Below are 14172 nucleotides of genomic sequence, written 5' to 3' on the forward strand. Positions count from 1 at the left end.
CTGCTTTGTTAGCAAAATGTGACAGTAGTTTATACATCACAAACACACACACACTGAATCGACACATTTTACCAGTCCAATAAAGGGCAGAGAGTTGTCTTCTCAAAACTTTATATATGCAGTATCCTCATATTGTGTGTCTGTTAATTGTTAGATAATTCAAATGAAGAAAATCTTTCTCACGTACCACCTTTTTAAGGTGCACATGCTTTATGTCACTTGCATATACAACATATTAAATTCAATTTGATGGGAAAATATCAGCGAGCAATTCAGGACTAACCCTGCTGACTCACATGATTCACATGATGTCATCTCTAGCCTGAGCATGGGAACAAGGCCCGCCCCAATCTACAGAAACCAGATAGTTTACAACAGCACACTCGTGGCTCCTGAAAATACAAAACCATTTAACATGGTACTGTTCTCTATCAATCTCTCACTCCATGTGGAAAAAAGTATTTTTTAAACTATTTTTCACTGTAAAGCTGTGCAAAAGTCTTAGGCACGTTAGTATTTTCACCAAAAAATGCCAGTTATTCATATCTTTTGCTGTAGTGTGTCAGTAGGAAATATCAGTTTACTGATTAGGAAATACAGTTTTAGCTGTGCAAGTTGTTTTAAACGCAAAGGGTGGTCACATGATTTGATTTAGTTAATAGAAGTTAATTGATAAATACAATCTATTTAGGACTTTTTTTTTTTTTAAAGCATCCCCACTTTACAGGATTTTTACACAACTGCCTAAAACTCTTCACAGTACTGCAGCTTTGCAGGAAGATTTCATCAAGCGTCTTGGAGACGATGCCACAGTTCTTCTGGATTTGCCTTGTTTAAAGGAGAACTCCGGTCAATTTTAACATTGAGCTCATTTTTTGTAAATTTGGAGTGCTGTCAATAATACAGAGAACGACAAAAATCGGTGTTGCCTACACCGTGTTATCCTCTTTTTAAAATTTGCACCCTGTTGACTTAAATGGGGCAAGTTTTAAACCTGCTTTTAGCCTCTTAACATCCTTGATGTGTCATTACAAGTGCACAGCCAATGTGAGTGATTCCTTCAGAGTGAACACGGGTGAATCTGACTGCAGTAGATGTGAAAGATATGAATAAAAATGATGTTATTTCAGCCAGCGCACATACCTGTATTTACATCCTGTTTTCGGTCGAAGTCCATAGTAATCGATTGTCGAGTTCACGCGCATAGGTTTAGTTACCTATGATCAAACTAAGAGGACAATTTTGTAGAATACCAATATCTAGTCACTTAAATGAACGAATATTTTAGAATGCATAACTATACAAAATCAAGTGTTTATTTGCTTTTCATCCATTTATGTGTAGATTTTATTAACTAAACCCAAGAATGCAACCACAGGATTAGGGTGAAACAAATGTAATAAAGAATCAACCAGTAAAAAAATAAAAAATTAAACCAATGTTTCTTCATAGAACCTTTATAGATAAGGAGAAATGTCAAAGTATTGCATAATGCTTTCACGTTTAACAGGCTATTTAAAAAAAAAAATTCTAGTGATAAAGTATGTGCATGAGCGGTTTAATTAATAACACTTAATCAAAAACAAACTAATTAAAGCCCTAAAGGCTCTAAAAATGAAGCACCTGACAGACCCCTTTAAGTTTTTATTTGGAGCCTTTTCTTTGATATTTTATGACATCTTGTGGCCAAAGTGGGTACTACTACATTTCAACCACTTTTGGGGAATTTTCTATTAGTAGCTGCCACTGAAGAAATGTCTTTTTTCTAAAAGCAAATAAATGCAACAACACCACACTCCGTTCTCTCCAGATTTAATTTCTGCTCAATATGATAACCAAAACAAATTTCTATGTCTCAACTCTACAGTCACAAAATACAGATTACCATACAAAATCTACAAAATGCAACAATTACAAACAATTTGTTTGAGAAATAACAATTGTACAGTATAAATTTCTACAATACTGCATTCATATTTTTGGCACCTGACCACGATATAATTGTGATACAGAAATGTTACGTCAGATGTAAAAAAAAAAAAAAGAACGAAAAACTACATAAAATATGCATCGAACATGAAATAGAGCAGTTTTGACCTGCCACTTTAACTTTTCTTTTTTCAATATTTTTACAAAACAGCAGTTGTTCAATGAGTAAAATAAAACGATAAAAACATTCAATTATGTTCATTAACAGTATAGCAGAACCAAATGCACTGCGGTGAGGCATTCGACGTTCACAGGGACATCAAGAACACTGAACATCAGCAGGAGGAGGAGTGTGGATCTCTGCGGCACGACAGAGGGCGATGTGGGAACTATTAGGAGTTCGGAATAAATGCTTTCTACCTACTGGTGGAAAAAATGGACACGAGTATAGGTACCACATGAGTGCAAGGGGCATTTGAAAAGCAATGGGTCCTATTTCCATTTACACACTTTTGAAAACGAGTGTCTCTCAGAATGATTCGGCAACATAATTACATCAGTTCAAGGGGTGAACGGGAAGAGCACAGAGTTAAACTCTCCAACATGTGAAGGATTATCATTTCAGATGCAAGCAAATTTACTGCAACTTAAGCTTGATAAAATAAAAAAAAACACCAAAAAAAAAAAACACCATATAAAAACCACTCACCCACAGAAACACTTGAGTGCGTTTAAGGCAATTCAGTAACTTGATGCTCATGTGTACAATCCAGAGATACAGATAAAAGTGATTCTAAAAATCAAAGAAGCTTTGAATCAATAAAGCTTTAGTTCTTGTTCAATAACAAAAACGTTCTGCGATAATGCAAACGATGCATCACGACACCTATAACCAGGGTGAGCGAACGGGGCTGTGACTGATACTGACCACGACACATGCATACAAATCACACAAATACTCTCCTGTCCACGAATGCAGATAAACTTGATGTTACATGCTTTTGCTAAAAACGTCAATAAAACCCCTCGCTGCGTCCTAAGATGGAACTCTTGAGTACAGTTTTGCATGCGTGTCTGATACTTCAGATTTATATACAGGCCTACAGTTACTAGAGTACAAACATTAGAAAACTGGAAAAAGAGAACGCAGTTCAATTCATGTCATTTGAACAGTAGACTGTACGACCAAAACCAAACTAATCCACACTAGATTGAACGTGTGCTTCCAGCACTAATAAGGCTCTTAAGATCGGAAGCATAACGTGGGGAAACTTCCGTGTACAATTACAAAATCTACAAGCCTGATTTATTGGTCCCATGGGATAATAATACTGTGAAACTTAACTATATAATCTAATCTAAATGAAGTGAATAACTCCCCCAATATTTAGATCACTAAGGCTGAGGTGTTTAAACAACAACTAGTGATGCCACTGCGGTCAGCTGTTTGAACAATGATTCAGGCATCAGATTATTATTCATTATTCATAAAAAAAGAAAGAATTAGGAACAAAACATTCTCTTCTACTGGGTGCATGAATTATCTTTCATCTTAAATCCCTGTCTTGAAATGTTGCATCTAATACCCAGAGAAATTAAGAATAAAACTATGTATTTAACATGACATTGAGAGCTCTTTTCTAATCAGGAAGTGATAGGAGCTCAGATGAACGCTCTAGTTCCCCAGATTCACTCCATCACAGGCCTCTTGCAGAGATAGCACAGCCAATAACTCTGTGTGTGTGTGTGTGTGTGTGTGTGTTACTAGATCTGGCCAAGCTCAGTCTGATGAGACCCAGATGAGCCACTCTGGAAAAAACACCTGACCCGCCATCATTTCCCTGCGACTATATCAAAAACTAAATTAAAACCCATAAATAAATAAAAGGATGAAGCACGAGGCTGCTCTCAGAACTGTCCTGCACTGCTGGGGTCGCACTGTAGCAGACGCACGATGGATGGGTCACTCTTCGCCCCTTTGATGAACTCCTCCAGAGACAGTTTTCCTGGAATCAAACAGGAGAGGACACAGGCTCTTAGAAAATCATATTATTTACAATGGGAAAATGATGGCTAGCTTTCCGATATCCGGCTCGTTGTGTTAGAATCTGAATCAACCTGTAAAAATATGGCTAGAGTATATGTGTTATGGAAACAATGGAAGAGATTTTAGCTTTTCTATTAAATCTAATAAGCCTTCAGGTCTTTGGGTTTAAAAAAGGGCAGGATATAGACACCATTTTGACAGTCAAGAAACAAACAACTCGCTTAAAAAAAAATTAAAAAAAATTAAAAAAAGTAATGTAATCTTTAATCTTAATCTCAAAATCAATATCCATTTCAAACCGTTTATTATAATTTGACTTGTAGGATTTAAAATTGATATTAAAAAATATTTTAGTTTTCATTTTATTTCAAGAAAAATATTAAAATTGTAATATTGGATATAATATGATGGGTTATTTGCTATCTGACAGATTTTAAATATAGGGGCATCCCAAAAAACATGTAGTGTTTGAAGTTCCCCAAAGGCGGCATGTGCAGCATCGGTCAGCAGGGGGCACTGCCGACTCTCAGCATTCAAAGTGAGCGGTGGCGAAGGAATGCTAAGAATCAAAGGACGCATACAGACACTGTTACCCCAGTGAGGAGTGATGAAATAGTAAAGAACAGGTCCTCTCAAACATGTACGTGATGATAACATTAGCATTCATCGCTCATGTCGGCTCATGCATGGACTGCACGGTTTATTTTGATAAAAACACCACTACAAATGAACATGGTCCTATGTTCTTCAATTTCCTCCCTGTGATCAATAAAGTATCTGTATACCGAGTGATACCACGCTTCCGCGGACAACTGCCCACAGATACACAAACATACACACATCCTCCGTCCCATGTGACTCTGGTCACGAGAGCAGGAAATGCAAAAGATCATCTGACCACAGAATCAGACCACTCTTTCCACTCTCTTCTGTATACTGTCATCTGTTTGGTTGCTGATCATCAATTTCATGCACACAGACATGCACTTAGACAGTCCTAAGCCTTGTTTAACAGCTAATGGGGCTCTTTAGGGCAGCTAATTGCACCAAAATGTATTTTTACCGAAACCGAACATTTCAATAGCATACGAGGTTGTTTTTATATCAACTTTTTAATGATATATTTATGTTGCTAATTTGTTTTTGAATTCTAAACATTTAAATATTGGATGTAATAAAACTGATCTTAAAAGATTTATTCAAACATACATTAAATAATTTAAAAAATAATTTATACAGGTATAATTCTAATATAGTGCAAATAATTAGCAAAATGCTCCTCTTTAGAGCTCTTTTTCTAGCTAATTAATGAGCTATGGACTGGGGATGCTCATAATTAACTGGTTACATTAAGAATTTTGACCAATTAATACTATCGGTTCAACAATAATTTTTCAAGTTATTTAAAAAAATGTTTGCTGCATGGTTAAAAAAATATGCTACATATCTAAGATTGAGCTTTTCAGAGAAAAAAGACTGTAACGTCGTGTACAAGTCGCATTTTATTATTACATTAGTGTAAAATACTGTTAAAGCGAAATGTTTACAAACATTATAAACACTGTAAACATAGCTAAAGGTTGTTTAATTGTCCTAAATCGACAATACATTCTTTAAATTTAACAGTATTCATAACAGAACAAGAATGAAAAATAAAAGTAGCTGTATAAACGTCAAGTCAAAACGAATTCATTTCAAGCGAAACAAACAGAAAGCGACGTTTCAGTATGCTGACCGTCAAAACACGTCACCGGAGAAGTACTAACTAAAAATCATTTTTGGTTAATGATTTCATCCCTCAAAAGACCACTCGTGTATTATGTCATTTTTCATGTAGGCTACCACTGCCAAACAAGTTTAATGAAAAAGGGTTTACCATCTCGGTTGGTGTCCATTTGTCTGAAGATCTTCTCTGTTCTCTTCTCAGGTGTGGACTCATCCTCTGGCATCTTCATCACTGATGACACCATCTTGTAAATCGCCTGTGGGAGACACAATACACAATAAGAGATTCCCTCAATCAAAAAATATCATCACATCACAAAACACAGTAATCTCATTTATTAATGCTACAATCATCAGCATTATCATACCCCAAGTGTATAAAATGTGAAATTTCAATGATGCAAGTCAGACACCACAATGAATCTAGCAGAATCACTATAACCAGGTGGAAAGCCTTAAAGGGATGGTTCACCCAAAAATGAAAAATTATCCCATCATTTCTCACCCTCAAGCCATCCTAGGTGTATATGACTTTCATCCAAACACAATCAGAGTTATATTAAAGAATATCCTGGCTCTTCCAAGCTTTATAATGCTAGTGAATGGTACCTTAAGATTTTGAAGCCCAAAAGGTGCATCTATCCATCATAAAGGTAATCCATACGACTCCAGGGGGTTAATGAAGCAAAGCGATGCGTTTTTGTAAGAAAAATATCCATATTTATAACTGCATAAACTATATTCACTAGCTTCCGGTAACGGCCGTAAGCGAGTCTAGTTCCGGTGGAAGACTGACCTCTGACCCGACGCATGACGTAGGCGTAGCGTAAGCTTAGGGGAGATTAGACACCTCTCACGGTTTAAACAGACAGGGCTAGGAAACACTCAAGCTCCTCCAACATTCTCTCTAAAAATTCTCGTTTTAAACTTCTAATTCGTGACCGGTGTTTTGTTTTGCTTGTTTTGGTCACTCTTCATTTATTAACCCCCTGGAGCCGTATGGATTACTTTTATGATGGATTGATGCACTTTTTTGGGCTTCAAAATCTAAGGTACCATTCAAGGTACCAATAAATTGGATAATTTTTGGGTGAACTAACCCTTTAACAGACGTTACTCCCCTTATAATAGCTCCTGTTCAAATGAACACTAAACAGACTTTACTATCAAAGGAATAAGAGTATGAAAGTTAGAACAGTCCTGACTACACACTCAGCGAATAACCAGCACACGACTGACTGCAGCGAACACAGAATCTACAGACAACTAATGTGGCATGAAGATCATTTAGAAACACATCCAGTCTGATGATCTTCAGGAAGGCAGCAGGTACTCAACTGAAATTTTTCAAGTATAATATAATTGTATAGAACTTTTTAAAATAAATCCTGCTCCAAAGAAGATTTATAGGAAATAGAACCTTCAAATTAGCCGCAAAGAAATCTTACATTCATTGATTTAGTACATCCATTTTTATGCATTGCAAATTTAAATGTTACATTTTCATTGTAAAGTTTAGCATTTGTTACGATGCTAAACTTTACAACTTTATTAAAATAAAATAATAATAATTATATTTTTTAGCATCATTACTCCAGTCTTCAGTGTCACATGATCCCTCTAAAATTCTAACATAATGCTCAAAAAACATTCATTATTATTATCAATCTTGAAAACAGTTGTGCCATTATTTTAATCAGGCTTCTTTGATGAATAGAAAGTTCCATTTCATTTATTTGAAATATAATAATTTGTAACATTATAAATGTCTACTGTAACTTTTGATCAATTTAATGCATCCTTGCTGAATAAAAGTATTGATTTATTTTATTTCTGGATATATACTTTGGGATGTTCTGCAGGAAAGTATCACTGCACCGAAGGAATCACCATTGCTACCAAAATCCTTCATACAGTCAAGATTTCCCCTTCCCCATATAAAGACTGGACCGCCTCAATGTTTGACCATAGAGATGATGTTCTTCTGCTCATAAGCTTTGCCTTGTTTTCACCAGATATACCGATGATCCATGGGTATGAGACTCCATAAAACATTCTTCCAGAACTCCACAGGTCTATCCAAATGAGTTTTAGCATATTCAAGTCAGCCTTTTATGTTCTTCTTGGTCAACTGTGGCATCCGGCAAGATGTCCCAACATGAAGGCTGTGCTCGTCCAGTGTTGTTCTTATACTCTGCATGGAAATGTTTTTTTGTTCTCCTATTTTCATCGGGTCATCTTGCAAGTCTCTGTGCTTTTTCTTCAAAACCCTCAATGGTTTTTTGATACAACAAATTTTAAACTCATGAATAAGGCTGTCAAACTGTCTCTCAAAGAAATCTTAGCGTTTTGGAAATCTTCTTGTAGACTTTCCTTGTATAAAAAATAAATATAATTATGATTAAGCCAATGAAAATACCAAATCAAGCAAGCAAGCAACAGGGCCAGCAGGAAAAATCCTGCACAAAAATGGGGCATGTCAAAACAAAACCCAGAAAACACCTCAGACCCCATAGGGTTAATGTTGATTGTGGTTTTTGAATGCAAGTACTAGTTTATTTATAAAAAAATATGCAGTATAAATACGAATGGTCACTATCATCACTACGTACCATCTTGTGTTTTTTCCTCATCTTTTGTGTTCTCTACAATCCTACCTCAACTACGACGGCTGCTGAGCAGAACGAGATTAATGAATTAATAAAGGACTTTTCCATCTGCAATATATACTTAATAACCTTAACATCGGAGAAAAAAAAAAAAAAGTGTGTGCTGTAAAGAGCAGCTCTCTTGAGACGTTATTGAGTCTTCACTCTACAGATGGGCTCCATTACAGATCTGCAGCCTGTGTGCTCCTTTTTAACACATACCTGGCTATTCATCATTAAAAGAGGACAAGACATTCAGCATATCATTAGATTTACATCAGCCTTCCAGACGAGGAAGTGAACCATGCATCAAAATAAAAATGCCATCAAGATATGACAGATGTTCTCATATCGCATCTTTTATAACCACCAAAACAGAAGTAAATAACATTTTTACACGTTATAAGTTACATGAAATCTGTCAACTAAACCTTCAATAATTTATTTTAATATAATTTGTGTGTAACATTTTTCCTTTTTTCTAGTTATAGTAAAATGTCATGGTGTAATGTAACGTACGAGTTACAAATCCTCAAACTTGGTTTGGTTTCAACAGGGCCTCAGGATCTGAGCAATATCTTGCAGAAAGCAAAGAGAAATCAGGCCAATTGCATTAACAGCAAACATAACCATGTGAAGGAGTGCACTTTGATGAAAGCTTGTTTATCAGAGACAGAAATAAGACTCAGGCTTTCTTTGCAGTATGGAGCTTCCTGACAGTCTAACACCACGGCTATCCTTGCTGCTAACGCACTACATTCTGCAAGTGAGAAACAACAACATATGCGATGTGAAAATTGGGTATAGCAGGACTCTGTTGGGTTCTCTTTTGTGTCTCCTTAAGGGATATCTGAATCTATTTCAGACTTAAGTAGTCATGGCAATTATGAAAAAGCTTTTAAAGAGTGCCATTATTAAGGTAAAATCTTAAAAGCTTTAGGTAGCCTGACATACCTGCACAATCTCAAGCATCTCCGACTTGCTGATGTATCCGTTTCCATCCAAATCATACATGCTAAACGCCCACTTGAGCTTTTGTTCCAGCTTCCCTCGTGACGTGACACTCAATGCAATTATGAACTCCCGGAAGTCTATTGTGCCGTCGCCATTCGCGTCAAAAGTACGGAACACGTGCTCTGCAAACTTTGAGGCGTCTCCATAAGGGAAGAAGTTTCCGTAGATTTTCTTAAATTCCTCCATGGAGAGGTTGCCACTGGGACAGTCCCGTAGAAAGCCTTTGTACCATTCCTGGATCTCATGCTCCGTAAAGTCCGTGCTCTCCAGCAGGTCCTGCATCACCTCAGGGCGGAGCTTGCTGTTCTGCTTCCCCATGTTTCAGTTTCACAAGACAGCGCTGGCGAAAGAAAGGGAAGAGAGAAAATGAGCATAGATGGAAAGCTCAAGTCTACATAGTGTTATTATTTTGGTACCCTATTCTGCCATGATCCTTTATGCCAATAAATGCCAATTATCCCAATTAATTTGTGGCACAGTCAAGAATGCAATACCAGCCCTATTTTGAAGAAGCGCCATCATACACATTTCAATATTGTTCATACAGTACCCTACACCAGGGCTCTGAACCGGCTCAAGGAACAAAAACAGAAAAGAAAAAAAAACCCTGGAACAAACAAAACAAAATGGCAATGAACAGAAAAGCTTATTTGAAATTACCATTGACCAGTTAATAATTTTATTGTACCGTTTAATATTTCAATCTGGCAGTCAACCAATCATAAATTCAAATTCCTATGCAAATGTGACGCATCCAACGTGAGCGAAACGCCCAAGCTCAGTTGTCATGTCATCATAGGTAAGTCGCAATAGCAATGCGCTGACATTAGGTTTTGGATCTCAGGAGTTTTTCAGAGGATATGTCACCAGCTGCTCAAGCATTACATTTAAGTGAAAACGAATGGCAGGTCCATTATCCACCACGTGTTTTGAAACCAGCAAAAATATCAGGCTACTGTACTATTCAGGAAATGATGAAAAAAAAAAACCTATTAAAAAAAATTAAGTTAGTATTGTGGCTTAATGTGTGGTCAGACAAGTCATTATACTGAACAGTAAAAATTCAGCCACTCGGTGACCTGCAGCAGTAAAGCTGCCCCCCGGTTTCACAGACAAGGCTTAAACTAGGCCCAGACTAAAACGCATGTTTGAGCTGTTTCAACTGAAAGCAACTTGCATTGATCCATCTTAAAATATGTCAATGCCGTTGTTTTGTCTCAAGATACACACCTGTAATGTTTTTCTCTAAGGCATGTTTATAAAAGCTACTTAAATATCCTAATTAAACTAAGGCCTAATCCTGGCTTAATCTAAGCCCTGTTTGTGAAACCAGACCTGTATGTGTGAATGGGGTCTAATTTTTCCACAATACCCAATCAAACCAGTCAGTGAAATAGTTACGGTATCAGGCAATGAAAGCCACCGGATTTAAATGTTCTAATTCAGAGAAATGTGTTCGGCCTCTGACTTCCTCATCAGGGATGTGCCCGAACCAGAATGTTCGGAAAAGAAATGATGCATTCTATGGAGCCCCTGAAAGGAGAAAAAAAATATTTTTTGTGTTGAGTTTGTGTTCACGGTTTAATTCAACTGTATAATTTTCGGGCATCAGGGAGCCACTATCAATATGCAGGGTATTGAAATCGCTTTTGAATGCATGCACGCTTGCTTTTTACTTTCACTTTCCAATTCGCGATCATGCATACTGTGTGTATAGGGAGCGGCAGTTCTGACCATACATTTTACAATATAAGATATTTATCAATGACGCTCAGGATCTGTTACGCACAAAATCCTCCGACATCGTCCTGTCAATCATCTCTCCTTACCATCTTCACGTGAAAAGTGAAATCTGATGTACTGTAATGCAACAGACTGCCACGGCAAGCTTAACAACGTGGCTTTAGGGGCTCCATAGAATGGTTTATTCATTTTCTGTGCCTCTCCAAATTCAGATTTAGGCTTTGGGCACATCCCTATTCCTCATGATCTAAAGCAGTGTTTCTCAACCCTGGTCCTGGAGGACCCCAACATTGCACATTTTTGAAAGTCTCCTCTTTCTGACACACCCATTTCAGGTCCTGGAGTTTCTTTTAATGAGCTGACGAGTTGAATCAGGGGTGTTTGATTAGGCAGACACAAGAAAATGTGCAGTGTTGGGGTTCCTTCAGGAGTAGGGTTGAGAAACACAGATCTAAAGTACATATGACAAAGTCTTAGCTGCAATTCAACACTGCAGTAACTTTTGACAATGAAAACTTAAAGCATACAGACCAATTACATTCAACAACAGAAGACACACACAAACAAAAACTATAAAGCCATACACCAATTTCTCTGCTCAGTAATCCATTTTGCAAAGCAGCGGCATCATCATCATCATCATCATCATCATCATCATCATCTAAAGATCGTGTTGTGGGGCTCCATAACGATACCAGAAAACTGCAGAATGATAATATCCACAAAAATGATGTTAAGAAAAACCAATCATCAACACTAGGACACTTTCCTCTGTATTCAAACTGCTTCTAAAGGCTCGATGTTGAGATCTGGCCATTTGGGAGACATTATAATAACATATAAGACTTCCACCTCCATATCTCAAAGTACTTGAGTTTTTTTTTCTTTATAAAGGTGCAATAGCTAACTGCACATTTCAGGATTTAGTATCAGACAAACGAGCCAGAACATAAATAAAAACATGCCAAAACAAAACCAACAAAGACATTCTGATAAATCTAAAAAAGACAAAACATATCAAGACATAAATGTCTAGCACTCAATAAAAACGGCAAAACAAAAATGAAAAATGTGTCCACGAGACAGGTCATTCACAGTCCCCATCTCCACTCAGGCCGGAAGGTCTGGAGAGCATCAGCTGTTACGGGACTTCTCCATATGCAGGAAGTGACTCCAGTTTCTCAGTTGGGTCATGGATCTTTGGACTAATCAGACAACGGTTTTACTAAAGTTCTAGACAGACGCTAGCACATACGCAAAACAATATACAATACATATATATATATATATATATATAATAAAAAAATAAATAATAAAAAAATAAATAATAATAATAGTATTTTATATATATATATATATATATATATATATATATATATATATATATATATATATATATATATATATATATATAAAATGTAAATACTTTTAAATGAGCCGAATGAATCATGCACTAGAACTGAGGGGTAAAGGTTAGGGCAGAAGAAGAGAGGGTAATCACTGTTTGATTAGAAGTGGAGTCTAGCTCTTCAAACTTAAGAACACTTGTAGACCTGAAACTGCTTTTCTTAATGACCCACACAAGTACACTACATCCTGTCTTTACTGTTTGGTATAATGTGGGGTAAGACCTTATTGCTGTAGCGCTTTCATAAAACATGAAACCGAAACTAAAAAAAAAAAAAAAAAAAAAAAAAAACCTCTCAAAAATAAAGCTCACAAAAACAGACCAAAGAATGTCGTAGCAATTTCATCATGGAACAGGTGCCGTGTAAAAAAGGTCCACATTCACACTGGGCTTTGATTCTGGAAAACAACTGCCATCAAATTACCAGACAGCCTCCTGTATGAATGCAAGACTTATTAGCATTGGAAGTTTTCTGAAGTTTATAATCATCATAATTTTTCTCGAATCCAGTGCCTGGTGTCTAATTAGGCTTTATAAATTCCCTCGTTTAGAGGCATCAGGCTACTGGTATATAAGCTAGTAGTGCTGAAACAACTGTGTTGTCAACCACTGGAACTATTTTGGATCAACAATTTAACATTTGCATTAGATTCTCTATGCCAATTTCAGACGAATACATTTTTTGAAAAACTATTCTGAACAAATCATATCTATTCCAACAAGTATGAATTTAAAAGGATTTGGGATATAATGCTAATATATTTGGATCACACAGAGGGTTCACACTTGGCAGGTTTGATTTAATTTAAATAAACTCTGGTGGGAATGCTCTGTTAATGCAGTTCATTTGAACACGTGTGAACGCTGCCATCCGAACCTTAGTATGCACCATTAATGTTAATGTTTGACTTTTTACCTTCAATATTATAGTAGGCTAATGAAGCCTATAGGCTACACTGACTCCCATAGTTTACAATAATAGTTAAGAGATTTGTTTTCCTTGAGAAAATTTGCAATGTATTGTACCTGATATCCAAAATAATCGATATTGAATCGTAATCGAAATCGAATCGAATTGCAAGCTTGTGAATCGAAATCGAATCGAATTGTGAAATTTGTGTCAATACCCAGCCCTACTAGAAATGAAGGTTTGGCACTGAAGTTTGTCTCACGGAACAAAGGAAGCTAAAATACATGAATCCCTTAAGGCAACCAGACACACCCTTTCTTGTTTGACTAATAATATTTGTACTTCATGCCATTTCAACATTGAACAAAAAACGAGATTAAAAGCAAATGGAAAGACTAAAATCAGAACAAACAATTTGTTCTTTAACTACATATAAAAGCAGAGAGGAACCAAATTCCCTATCGAATCACTGCGTGTCTGCCCAGGAACCTGGCCATTCAGTCTAATGATAGAGTCCATTAGCAGTAAACGCAGAACAACATGAGACAGCCCAAACAACAAGCCCTTGAGTTGAAGACTGAAACGGCTGATTGTATGCCTCCAAATTCATATTTATAGAGTTTAAACTATTTACATGTTTAAACTATCTTTAACTGCCAACTGATAAGGAAAGCAGATGCTGAGGTCACACTGCATTAGCTATGAGCTATACATCAATGTTCTTTTCATATTTAATATGTCATGTGCT

At 36.5% G+C, this 14172-nt stretch overlaps 1 protein-coding gene across 2 annotated transcripts in view; it reads right to left on the reverse strand.

Moving 5' to 3' along the window:
• Positions 1-1796: 1796 nt before the first annotated feature.
• The window catches only part of ncalda (neurocalcin delta a), a 48382-nt gene continuing 36006 nt past the window's right edge, over positions 1797-14172 (reverse strand). For both annotated transcript variants that reach the window (XM_084088453.1, XM_084088454.1), the window contains 3 exons: positions 9304-9703; positions 5853-5958; positions 1797-3935 (listed from right to left, as the gene is read on the reverse strand). In XM_084088453.1, the coding sequence (XP_083944579.1) occupies positions 3838-3935; positions 5853-5958; positions 9304-9681 (582 nt within the window). In that variant the 5' untranslated portion in view covers positions 9682-9703 and the 3' untranslated portion in view covers positions 1797-3837. The remainder of the gene's footprint in view (positions 3936-5852; positions 5959-9303; positions 9704-14172) is intronic.

The sequence above is a fragment of the Abramis brama genome, assembly GCF_963993115.1.
Source record: "Abramis brama genome assembly, chromosome: 17".
Classification (NCBI taxonomy): Eukaryota; Metazoa; Chordata; class Actinopteri; order Cypriniformes; family Leuciscidae; genus Abramis; species Abramis brama.